This window comes from Ischnura elegans, chromosome X (genome assembly GCF_921293095.1).
Source record: "Ischnura elegans chromosome X, ioIscEleg1.1, whole genome shotgun sequence".
Lineage (NCBI taxonomy): Eukaryota > Metazoa > Arthropoda > Insecta > Odonata > Coenagrionidae > Ischnura > Ischnura elegans.
This window is the reverse complement of record NC_060259.1, coordinates 18,858,843-18,872,295: the sequence shown is the minus strand read 5'-3', so window position 1 is coordinate 18,872,295 and position 13,453 is coordinate 18,858,843. Positions and strand designations below refer to the sequence as shown.

The 13,453-nt window shown below is 39.1% G+C and overlaps 1 protein-coding gene across 1 annotated transcript; it reads right to left on the bottom strand.

The window, feature by feature from the left end:
- Nucleotides 1-289: 289 nt before the first annotated feature.
- LOC124170683 (probable DNA double-strand break repair Rad50 ATPase) lies at nt 290-2,054 on the bottom strand. Its single transcript, XM_046549584.1, has 2 exons — nt 1,311-2,054; nt 290-322 (listed from the first exon to the last, which is right to left on the bottom strand). The coding sequence occupies exons 1-2, from the start codon at nt 2,052-2,054 to the stop codon at nt 290-292; spliced, it is 777 nt and encodes a 258-aa protein (XP_046405540.1).
- Nucleotides 2,055-13,453: the final 11,399 nt, after the last annotated feature.

Sequence of the window (13,453 nt, the reverse complement as noted above, 5' to 3'; positions counted from 1 at the left end):
ATCTCGGACATGTACGGAATTAGATTCCCGAAATTGTACGGACCTATCAATCCGCCGTCTTCTCCTTCTAACTCGACGGCATTTGGGGCAACGATACGGCGAATGACATATGGTCCGCTGTACAATGGGAAAAAATAACATTGGGCTGATTGTATCATAATAATTTTCACAAAAGCGCGCGTAATAGCTACACATTCCAAAGAATGCACGAAGGCTCCGAACGTTTTTCGGCCGTTCGCAATCCACTATCGCCTTCACCTTGTCTGGGTTGGCCTTCATTCCCTTAGTATCAATAACGTATCCCAAAAATTGGATTCCTTTCCTGAGGAAATTAGATTTTGTTATATTTAACCTTAAATTTGCTTTCTCGAAACGGTTGAAGACCTTTCTGATACCTTTTTGAAGCTTTCTTTCGATTTCTGGACATAAATGGAGCCTCTCCTTCTCCTCATGATTCAACTCGTGGGCTGGGCTCCTTCCTACCCGTAGTGTTGATAAAATGGGGACTTCCACTCTTATGCTCGGCAGGTTTGGGTGGGGGAAGTCGCTCGACCCAAACTCCGTAAGTTTTCCGCCCGCGGAGGTGGAAAGGAAAAATCCATAAGAGATTGGGGCATATTATCCTCATTCCGATTCCCTTCGCCCCCTTCTCTCTCATTTCCCTCCTGTCTTTCTGCTTGAGTCTGCCCTCCTCCTCGGCTTCCACCGTGGTGCCACGAGCTAAACCCCCTCCGTGACGGATTCCTTATCGCGTTTACGTTAGGGTGGGTCTCTTCTGCCCCTCCAAAATGATTTTGGGACTGATCGAATCGTCCGAGCATAATTAAGAGCTTTTCGTAAGTGGCAACTTCCAAACTACGGAGCAAATCCTGAACATATGGTGGGAAATGTCTTACCAATAATGCCACCATTTCCTCCTCATTCTCCGGCGGCTCACACAGTTTGATTGCTGCGATTTTCCGAGTCGCGTACTCTTGCATGCTACTTCCCGGCGTCCTCCTGTACATTCCCGACATAACTTTAATTTTATAATTTATCCGATGCTCTTTACTCCAATACCGCGCGACAAATAGTTGTTTGAATACTTCCATCTCCTCCGGAAAAGGAAAAATAGTATCCGCCCATCCCTTTGCCCCTTCATCCAACATCTGATAGAAAAACCGCGATCGTATCTCGGGCGGGATGGCGTGAACGGAATAATAGTTTTCAACTCCCCTCATAAATGCTATGGGGTGTTCATGTGGTTTGCCACGGAATTGTAAATTAGCCGGTGGACTCGGAAAATTAATCGAAGAACCCGTACCACCTACCTTCATTCGACGGATCCCTGCTACCTCTTCGGCAATATCTCTAATTCTTTTTTCGTGGTGGATCTTCTCCTCCTGTACACCTCGGGAAATTATTACAACTTGCTCCCTTACAACCTCTACCTTCTCGCTTACTTCCCTTTTTACTTCCTGAACGCGTTCGTCCACTATCTCCCCAATTCCTTCAATCTTCCCATTAATTGCCTCCAACTTCCCTTCTAGTTTCCCCCTTTCATCTTTCTCAGTATCGAAATGCTCTTTCATATCCTTCATGATTCGTTCGAATTTCTCGTCAAGTTTCTCCTCTAGTCTTTCAAATTTCTTGATATCCTCCTTTCTAGCTCGCTCAGCTTTTTCAAATCTCTCATCAAGTCTTTCCTCAGCTCTTCCGAATCTCTCGTCAAATTTCTCCTCTAGTCTTTCAAATTTATTAATATCCTCCCTCCTAGCTTCCTCAGCTTTTCTCTTATCTTCCCTCCTAGCTTCCTCAGATTTTTCAAACCTCTCATCAAGTCTTTCCTCAGCTCTTCCGAATTTTTCATCAAGTTTTTTAAATAACTCATTAAGGCTGGTAATTTCGGTGCCTCCACTCCTGTGCTCTATTCTATCCTCCGCCTTCTCCGCTTGCGGCTCCTCATCCCAGTTAGAAACGTCAATGATTTTCACCTCGCTACTGGCATCGGACCCGTCCTCATCGTACCTAGGGGGTTCGCGATATTCTCTAAAACTCTTACCTTCCGGTTCCATCGCGTACGAGAGTAATTATTACAACAAAATACACAAGGAAAAAATAACAATGAAATTCGCACTTCGCTGAAAGAGTAACAATCATGAAAATCACGCTAAAGCAAATCGCAATCAAGGCTACCACCGCAACACAAGTTACCCACACTTTATCCAATACGGTGGCCAACTGACTGACGCCCACCAAAAACACAATTAAATCCGGACATCTTACAAGAACATGAGCAGAAATGAAAGGGACGCATACAAAATTGGGAATCTGAATCACAAATTTAAGAAAAAATCGCTCCACGAAATTTCCGCGATCTATGCAACACGAAACGAATTTACTAATCACTCCAGCTGAGTCACTCAAGTCTAATGTCCCTGTTCGGGCGCCAATGGTGTAACCCCACCGCGCGGGGCACATTCGGGGGAGGGGGAGATTGGAGGGCAAAAGGGGAGGTCAGAGGTGTAGCGGGGATATTCCGTGCACCTGGGGCGAGGGAATGGGATTTTGGGAAAGGGTAGGAGGGGAAGTTTAGGGGTGATGAGACCTGAGACAGGAGCGTTCGGATAAAGAAAGCCGTTCGACTGCGTAGTTCGCTCAACATAAATTTAATGAGTTTAAATATGATCATTTACAAATACAAGCAAATCAATGGCAAAAGTAACAATTAACCTCTTCTCCTTGAATTCAATGAAATACAACGCATAATTCACTATGCTGCACAACAGAAAAATTTCAGTCCTTAACCTAAACCCAAAAAAAAATCACGCTACACGTTTTCACAACCATAACCCATACAAAAACCACAAGAAAAGGGGACCAATAAAAAAAACAAGAAACGGGGGGGGGGGGGGGATGGAAATATGAAACAACGAAATAGATATTGCACAGAAATTCACACGGTAATAGGGGGGAAGTACTGTCCTCTTCTCTATTTGTGCGGGGGGAATTTTATCAATGTTTTTAATGAATTCTCTTCTTGACTTGGTGAAGTGGGAATTTTCTTCTGTTCCTTGAGGGGGGGGGGGGGGTTGGGAATGGGATTTCGTGGCTTTTTCTCTTACAGTTTGCTGATCGTGGCGATTCCGTTCCGCGGCGTAAGCTGCTCTGCGTCAACTCCGGCAGGTTCACGAGTGGGAGATGGCTTCTCTGCGACAGTTGGGAGATCCTTTCATCGGCACCACGAGTCTACCTTGCAACTCCGACTCACGTTGGGCACCCTCTCTCTCTCTCTCTCTCTCGGGATCTCTCCACCAACTTTTTTCTCTGCCTCCCCACACTCCGCCTACTCTTGGGAGCGTTTTTTTTTTCGGAATCGCCAAAAAAGAAAATCATCTAAGCCCCTTTTCCTCCGGTGCACCACGTTATATAGCCATTGAGGGGAGGAAACACCGGGGAGGGGGGGTCAGGGGAAATAAAGGGATGATGCACTTGGGGCTGGACGGTCACTTCACCAAGGACACGGGGGGGGGGGGAAAACCACGTTCTTCTTCGTCTTAAGAATTCGACTTGCACACATTAGGAGGGGGGGGAAGGGAGAGCATTACACATTGTGGGGAGGAAAATAGGGAAACATCAAATGGGGACTCAATGATTCATGACACTCACGCACACATTCACACGAACACATATCAAAAGAAAAAAAAAACGGCCTTCCTTTACCTCGCACTCCCGTCTCATGCGCCACTATGTAAGCGGGCAGAATGCACCGGTTACAATACGAAGCAGGATATTACAGAATTCTTTATGTTATGTAGTGAAATTGCCTGTGGTAATAACCTGGGGCTATTAAAAAATTGCTATCATATCTCATCAGGCCTTTCCCATATCGGCAGTCAAAAACAGACTAAAGTAAAAATATTTTTAATATAAAATTATGCCGAGCTTGTCGAGTTGTTGAAAATGCTTTCAGGATTTTGTCTCAGAAATTGTGCATTTTAAATCAGCCGATCGGCATGTGAGGGGAAACTGGCATAGATATTATTAAAGTAACCTGTGTTCTTCACAATTACCGGAGATCAAAAAATTGTGAAGAGTTCTTAGGCCACTTGTTTTATTATGAAAACCCAACCATAGAAGCAATACAAAATCTGGCAAATGATGGCCATAGACCCACTAATTATGTACTTATTTCAAATTTGCGATAAGTTTGTAGATTATATTAATATGTAATATAATATAAATGTATTGATTTAATATGTGAGTTAATAAAGTATTTGCCTTTAACATTTTAAAATTATTTTTTACGCAATTGTAAGTACTTATCAGAAGATCCGAGCAATCTTCCTATCTCCTCCCATACTTGATCCTTCTTTCAGATGTTCTTGTTGTCCTGGTGAGCTAAGTCAAGTAGAATAATATGAAGTTTAACAGATTCAATTAGTTTTTCTGTCGAAGCAGTCATTCTAATGAGAATTTTCAGCACTACATCACTAAAAGACGTCCAGTGAGCTATATATAAGGCTCCCCTAGTTCCCCCTCCCCTGAAGACGAGCTTACGAGGCTCAACTCTTCAACTTTATAATGGTTTGTCTGTATTCATAACTATCCTGTCGCTCAAATTTTAGGACTTCCTCTACAATGTAAATGTATACCTGTTCTGGTTTATGAATGCTTTTGTTACATTGTACATAAATACGTACTTAATGGCTCCAATGGCCTATCCTAAAGCGTGGTATTTTTATGGCTGGTCTCTTATGTTTTAATTTATATTTTTCTATAGAAGTCTTCCAGCATATTTGAGCATTTGCTTCCCGCTCATTGTTAATTTTAGGTAACTAAAAAATTGTAATGGCTCAGGCTTGTGGGCAATTTTCAGCAGACAAAATCGGAAGTAATGCATACGTTCTTTGGTCTTTCATAAACCACAAATCCAATTATTTAAATTATGAATTACTATCAGAGAGAGTATCTGGGCAACCAATTTATAGCACTACAATGGGTCGAAATATAGTTAAAATATTCCTTAGGTAATTGTCATCTGATGATTACAAAAAAAAACTCAGTGAACGGGGAAGCAAAGGCAAACTCATGCTAACGTTAACAGAAACAAATTTTGACCGTTTCGTGTTTGCGTAGCCCTATTTCGTCATGGCAACCCATGCGTGAGCCAACGTGGCCTATGGCCAAACCACAGTGGTGGCCAACTGCTGCACAGGCCGCTCTGATGTGTGTGAACGCATTGAACACTACATTGCTCCTTGGCCACGTTCCACGGCCGCTCATGTTTTTTGACTTAATCACTTAAATGTTTTAAATCTGAGACACAGAATTCTGGAGCTGGATCTTATATTTCAGATCCTTAATACCATTACTAATAATAAAATTCACTTTGTTGGAAACACGAGACCATTATGACTCACTAATACACAAAACAATCACTAACACTAAAACACTAAAAATCACTAATTAGGTTAACTCAACTACAACTAGGCCTATTTGCATACCAATCACTCATTTGATAAAACAATTCACTCACAATAAATCAACTGGTCACCAAAACAGGGTATTCTGTAATACCAAGTAGATGCCAGATTATATGCCTGCTGGCTGGCGCGGCAATGTCAACTCACTAGATACGTTGCTTTGCGCATGCTCGGTTGGCGTCCCAGGACTTACATAAGGCACAAGCTTACACGCATCATAGCACCAGCAGCCCCCACCACTACCACTCTTCATATAACTGCATGGGGATGGATTAGGACGTTCTGGCCAGCCCTCCACGGCTACAAATACAAACTTCTTGTGCTATTTTTGCATGTTTTTCCTTCATTTTTGATGTAATACAATTAAAAAAAAAACACTTTGGTTAATTAGATTTATAAATATAATTGATTGGGTATTTATTTTTTTTTCGTTTTTCAAATCTTTGGGAGGGGCAGCATCCGAGAGTCCTTATGGGCAAGCCGGCACTGGTTTTAAGGATAAAACCGATGATATTATAGTTTACACACGAGCCCATATTGAGAGCGAAATGGCTCCTCTATTATCAATTTGAATGTGGATTTGATGATTGATTCTGTGCATCAAGTTTTCATGTAAGCATCTTGCTATCTATCCACGAGGGAGGCAGTGTCTGGCTATCTTTCGTCCTGGAAGCACTGAATGATACGGTATGGCCTCACTAATCTGGTAATGGACCTTAATCATGTAGCCAAGTTAGAAAGCTGGAGTCGCATATTGGGGAAAACTAAACGAAAAACCAACTTTTTTAAGCAATTATTTTTCTCCATCAGAATAAAAATTGCAATCTGCTTTATATTCAAAAAAGATTAAACCGAACCATGATGTCAGTCTCAAATTATGAAATAAATACTTCATTTGATTAAACTACTATAAACATTACAAGCAAACAAATGAAATAAGTTGTGTTTGGGCTCATTATTTTCTAAATATTGTGCGGATTTATAATTTTGAAATGCTGGTTTACTTTCTTGAACTCATGAAAATTATACCTCAATGCATTAGCCTTATTTAGTTCACCGGTTTCATTCTTCACCACATTTAAATTAATACTATGAAACGCTTGTATAGAAAACAGATCTTTTTGAGCAGATCAAAAAACTCGAATAAGAGTATCGCCCACCCTAACCAGTTTGCTGCCGGTCCCCAAAACAGAACCCAAATGGTGGTGCAAATTACCTTTCCTTGGCCCCCTGTCTTACAGTGTTCACAACCTCATACCCAAAGACTAATGCCGAGTGTTTTTATGCCCCGACCCCCTCAGGTGAAGTGATTTTTAACTCTAAGGACAAAGTGCATCCTGAAGACAAAAGTTGTGTCTATGCCCTGACATGTGATGAGTGCAATGGTGTGTATGTTGGTCAAATGGGCTGCAAATTTAAAACTCGTGTTGATGAACACAAAAGAAGTGCTCGTTTGAAAGACTCCAAATCCCATTTATCTAAGCACCTTTCTGAATCCGGCCACAGCAATGATTTCAATATTAAAATTTTACATGCGCATGACAAAAGTGTAAAACTGGATATTTTAGAAATCACCAAGTGCACTCTTGCACGCTACACCAAAATTTTAAATGATATGACTGCATTCAAATGTTCTAATTTTTTATCTACAGTTTTAAAATCTGATTTCTTTGTTGACAATCCTCCTCCTCCCCTTCCCATTAACCTCGTCACCACCTGACCTTCTATCTGCCTCCCCCCCCCCAGCTTTTATATTTTATGTTTTGATCCTCCAATCCAACCAACAATGCCCCCTCCTCGTCTTTTAGGTCCCCCCTCCTCCTTCCCTCACGCTGTTGTTGGGGAAATAAGGCTGGACGTTGTACGCTATTGCTCTGTTAGTCTTGTTAATGACAGTGTAAATGTCGAAACTAGTTGACAGTTAAAGTAAAAGTTTGTGGAATAGTACGGGGTTTTGTTTCTCCATAAACAGATATTTTTAGTTTTGCCATTAGAAATAGGCATGCCATAAACTGAAATAAATATTCTCTTGGGAGGGAAAAGAAAAAAATTATTAACGATAGAATAAAATAATTCTCTGGTTTCTATCAGGGTCAGGTGCTCCATCTACCTTTCTGCTGACATTTCAATCAAAGACTTTTCCATCATCATCATGGCCTTTGATACATACTGGGTGTTAGGTGCCATGTTTATAAAATTTTCCCTCTTCTTCTCTGCAGACTGTTAAATTGAACGAAGTCATTAGCTTTGTTTTTCCCATGCTACTATTCGTTTACGGCGATGGTGCGACTAATTTTTAGTGATTATTTAAGAAAGTATTTTCTCTATATCAATGAGGCTTCGCATAATTTTCAATAGGCGGGAGCAATATGTATATGTATGTGAAAACTAAATGAGGTTAAGGTACACGTTTTGGGGTATCTTTTTTGGGAATTCGAACTAGTGAACCAACACTTCCTCTAAATGAGAAAAAGTGTGTTGTTGGAAAAACTGAATGTGGATAATAACGGTTCTCCCTTTATTTCCCTGATATTGGTAGATGCTTCTCCAGCCTTTCTCCTGTAGAAACCTTGCTCCTGTCAGCATATAAGAAGAGAGATGTACAATATAAACATGGCACCCCACTTAGGTCATAAATGGCTTTGTAGAAAATAGTATACTATGTGATTTTTGATAATACTTACTTACTTACTCCCAGGGCCATACATATCTAAGTAGATATTTGGCCGCACCAACAATCCTCTTCCATCTATCTCTATTTCCTGCGTCCTCCTCGGTCGCTCCTAATCGCTCCAGGTCTACCTTCACTTGGTCCCACCACCTTCGCCTTGGTCTTCCTCTTGGCCTTCTTCCTTCAGGATTCCTCATTATAACTTGTTTTAAATGATTAGTGTCCCCTCTTCTCAAAATGTGCCCAGCCCATCTAATTCTTCTACATTTAAACTCGCACACTACATCTGGATCCTTGTATAGCTCTCTTAATTCTCTATTGTGTTTTCTCCTCCACTCTCCTCCTTCAGAGATTGGTCCATATATTTTCCTAAGGATCTTATTTTCAAAAACAATTAATTTTCTTTCTTCCTTTTTATCCAGTTTCCAAGTTTCACTTCCATATAACAGTACGGGTCTTATGATTGTTTTATATATTCTGGTTTTAGTAGTGTGTGATAGTAATTTTGAGGACATGAGTTTGTTGCAGGCGTAGAAGCATCTGTTAGCCAGATTTAGCCTGTTTTGTATTTCTATTGCTTCTTTGTTTTCTCTTGAAATAAAAACGCCTAAATACTTAAAGGAGTCCACTTTTTCAAATTTGTGGTTGTCTATGTAGAGAGGATTTTGATTTCTGTTCATTTCAATTCTTGTAAAGTGTATATATTTAGTTTTTCCATCATTTACTTTTAGTCCTAGCTTAGCTGTTTCTTCCATGAAAAGTTTTGTAAGCCGGCGTATGTCGTCTAAATTTTCTGCTAAAATTACCACATCGTCTGCAAAAGCAAGTATATTTATTCTGGAGCCAATTGTTACGCCTTCGTCCATTTTTGCTACTTTTTGAAGAGCTTCTTCTATTGCTAAGTTGAATAGGATTGGGGATAGTCCATCACCCTGTCTTACGCCTGCCTTTATCCTGAAAGGTTCCGACACCCGTGCATTTATTCGTACTGAGCATGTGGAGTCTGTTATACTTGTTTTAGCGAGGTTTATTAGCTTTTTTGGAATTCCGAACTTGTCCAACTTTTCCCACAGTTTTTGATAATAACTGAATCATAAAAAAAAACTAACTCAAAAGGATCGGACATTCAACTGACAATACAGAAGGAACAGTTTCTTACCTACGAAGGTTATTTTGGAAATGAGCTATGGCCTTTTTTTCTTGTCTCAGAGCGGTTAGGCCGGCTACCGTGAAAATTCATTGGTGTTGGAAACAATTATCTATCTTACGCACAGATGAAAGTTGCTATTCGCTACTGATCACAAATTTCTTTTCCAAAATTCATTTATTAGATTCATTTCTTTTACAAAAATTTTCAATTCGATTTTTGATTATGTTTTCTGAAATGAATAGGAATTTCTTTAGTGCTAAGGTTGTTGGTATGTATGTATTTAACTATAAAGAATGGGAATTTTAAGGTGGTATGATTATTAAATGATCTTTCACAGCTTAAAAGCAATGACGAAAAGAATTATCGGAGAATTATAGTGTAAATAACCGCTGATAATGTTTAAAATAGGCCACTGAAGGCAAATTAGAGCGGTGGAAACATAAGCAAACATTTTTTGCGACTGGACAAAAAGGTTTGAAATTACAAAATTTGATATTACTAAGTGCCAATATTCCGGCCCGATGACTTCGTATTATTGAGAGTGTACTGTATCTATGCATTTACATACCCAAGAGGTTCTAAATATGGAGGTGAACCCTTACTTGAGTACAAAATTTAAAAAAAAGTTCATGGTCTTGAGTTAATGGAGAGAGAGAAGTTGATGTTATGAGAGAATTGCTGCAATTGCTACTAAAGAAAAGTCCCTGGGTTTGGTGGATGTAATTGAAGCAATGCAGGTGCTCAAATTGTCAGAGACATTTTCATTGAAGTGCCTGGAAGCAATTTGTAGTAAGCAAATATAAAAGAGGATAATTTGGCCACTATGGCAAATTTTTCAATTGAAAATACAGGAGTTTAATTGTAATTTGTCCCTTTATGTAAATTGAAAACAGAAATATGTGAAGAATAAAATATGTACATTTAATGTGAATTCAGTCAATTCTCCAGGTTAATGATTGCTACCATTATCCTTAGTCAATGGCATTCAAAAGTTAGGGTGACAGGAGCGCCCACTAACAGTGTGGCTGTTATCAAAATCAATTATTTTGTCGTTAAAATAGCTCCGATTTCAGGTTAAAATAACCCCATTTTTGCTAAAAAAAATCACTACTTTTGGCTCTAAAAAACTAACTGATAATAAAGATTAAGTACAAAAGATAATCTACTTTGTCCCAAGAATCACTTTTATCCCCTGGATTTCATTTCAAACTGCTTCCATTAGAATCTGACTTCTACATAATGACATTATTTGAACAGGGATTCATTAAAATAGTGATTTTTTTTTAAACTTCTAATTATTACAGTTTCTGTGGCCATATTCCATGCATTTATCACCTTGGGCTACCATTGCCTTAGGTATTCTCAATTTTCCAGCTTTGGTGTATTTTTATTTGGCTGTTGGCAAAGGTGGATCCAAGATTTTTTCTGGCAGGGGGCACAAATATTTGACAGGCAAACGGTCTTCTTATATTTGAGTTTATGGACAACATACAATAATAACTGTACAAAAAATTCTCTTTATTTTTATATTATACTTAATGATATGAAATTAAATGATTGAGGCTCCAAAGTACACAAATCAAAATGAACATAACAATAACCATTTTGAAAATCTTGTCTCTTTTTTAAGCATCCGCAGGAGGGGAATGTGTGCCCCTCCCCTAAATCCACCCATGTCTGTTGGAGCATCTGCTATGAAAAATTTATGTGACCAAAAATTACAAGTGCAAGTGAAATTCTAAAACCAGGTTTAGAAGAGCACCTGGTCTCCTTCGTTGAAGCACTTTCATCCAATCCAGTACCAGCTCTTCTGTCATCAGTGTATTATCCTGAATCCTAATCAGTATTGCTCAGGGAAAATTTTCTTTCGGCTGTTTTTTTAATCGTGTATAAGGTAGGGTTATTCCATCAGCAGTGATTGCAGCAGCAAGTAATCCTATGCTAATAATGTCCCAAAGTTTTCACTAGCACTGATTTATTTCATCTCTCTTCTTCCGTGGTTGATCTCTGCATTGCCCATTTGCCCCTGTAAATAATTGCCCTGCAGAAATTGGATTACACACTTATGGGGTTATATGGTACTGCCTTGCATTCTGTTGTAATATGAGTGGTTTTTTGCGGGATTACCATGAATCATCCAAAACTCATGGTCATCTGAATATCTCCTCCCAAATTTCAGCTCACGGGAAGAGCAAGTGGACGACTAATTTCCATAGTTCAATGGAGATGATGGTGTGCTCAGTGTAGAGGTACTGGTGCAAAAGTAGAAACCCTGTTTTAAATTATGTTATAATTAGCTTGTTTTCAAATGGAGTTTTTATAAATTCAGGAAAAAAACTCACAAAGATACTACCCTTTATAACCGCTTTTGGTTTTATGCTAAATTTATCATTTACTTCGTAAAGATAACAGTAATTTATAATTTGACACTACGATTACATAATCAAAATGTGCTGGTAATGTGGAAAAATTTGTATTCTGGCTATAATACCATAGCATAGTGAAATATCAGATCATCTACTTATTATTAATTGAAAAATCAATGCTTAAAAAGTAGCAATTTTCAATATAATGTTCGTATGCATAAGTCACAAATGTAGTTCTCATTCTCTCAATTGGTGCACAAAGTATGTTCTTCTTTTCTCTTACGGAAACAATTGCTTTGATCATAGAATGGACATTCCAATTTTCCCATTTACACTTGGGCTTGGGGTCAATAATCTTCATCGGCTTCTGAGTCTGGCCAAAAGGTGATGTAGTAGACAGAACACATTTAGGTGAGGGTAATGTGGAAACATTTCCACATTTACCCCAGTGTTCTGCTTCCACATTACCAGCATCGGCGTATTGAACCATGAAGCTTAAACAATGCTACACTTTCCAGCTATTAGATTACATACTTAGTTACACCAGATTGTAGCATGCTTTTTGCTTAAAAGTAACTTATATAGCACTAAGAAATAGCTTGGTGAACTAGGTGATTAAATTTAACTTAAAAACTTACCTCAAAGGTTTTACGAGTGAAGAGAAACTTGGAACAAGTATTTCACGGACAATAAACCATGAGTTAATTGTCACCGCTCCTACAGGCTTACTTAAGAAGCAGGCCAAGAAGTTGATGCAGTCACTGTTAGCCTACAGTACCTCCTAAGCCCTAAAGGTTATGATTCCACGTTACCAACAAGCTTCGACATTTGCACCAGTCCCTCTATGTATAATACTGGAAATATGCCTGGAATGAAAGGTACATCTTCATGATACATGTTTTGATGTTGTCACTAAAACACCTAATATTCCAATTAAAATGTATTATCCAAATTTTCGTAAGTGAAATAAATTTTTGGAATATAAAAAGTATGATTCCAGATATTTTTAAAGTCAAACTTAGTCAAGATTAGTGAGTAATAATTATTTAGTGGTTAATTAGTATGCGCTCAAATGTACATTCAGTATCACAAACCATTAAGTTGATATTGACCTCGGGTATTTACCGCCGTGTAATGGTTACCATGTTTATCAAATCCCTAACCCTTAAATTGTATCAGCCATCCATAAAATGGAAATGCCTGCCCTTACCTAATTCATAGCATTTTTATGACTACCGTATTTGCACGAATCTAAGACGAACACGATTCTAAGACGACCCCCCCTTTTTTGGAACTCCACTTTGGGAAAAAAATTTTTGAAGGGAAAACAATCAATGCGGGAATGTTTGGCTATGATGCCTATGTCCCAGGAAACGCAGGATTTTTGGCGCGTAATGACAGGAATAGTGGTACTTAATGGAGACACTTAGGTCTTATTGTTGATTCGACTAATAGTTTCTTTGGAGGGTCCATGATCTGAAGACGAATAAAATTAAACTAGTGAAAATGAAACCTGACTTTATTAAACCCACACGGAAAACACTCCGTGGTATGAAGGCAAGCCACCCTGGAAAGTAGGTAACCACTCGTACGAGCTATGCTATCACGTTCGGCGTACGGAGAGCATATTGGAGGGGGTGAAGCATGACCATATGACTGTGCCATAAAATTTTTTGTCCCAAAGATACCCTTACCCATTCTTCTCTAATTAGCGTAGCGTCAGATGGGCGGATGAATTCGTATTGTTCGTAGGGAGGAACAATATATCCTGAGAAGATATCCCTTCCTCAGTAACTCTGAC

Bases quoted from the DNA above. Each gene is read 5' to 3' on its own strand.
- LOC124170683 (XM_046549584.1), bottom strand. From the start codon at position 2,054: ATGGAACCGGAAGGTAAGAGTTTTAGAGAATATCGCGAACCCCCTAGG. The intron at 323-1,310 runs GTAGGTGGTACG...TAATTTCCTCAG, and splicing joins CAGGGATCCGTCGAATGAAG to GAAAGGAATCCAATTTTTGG.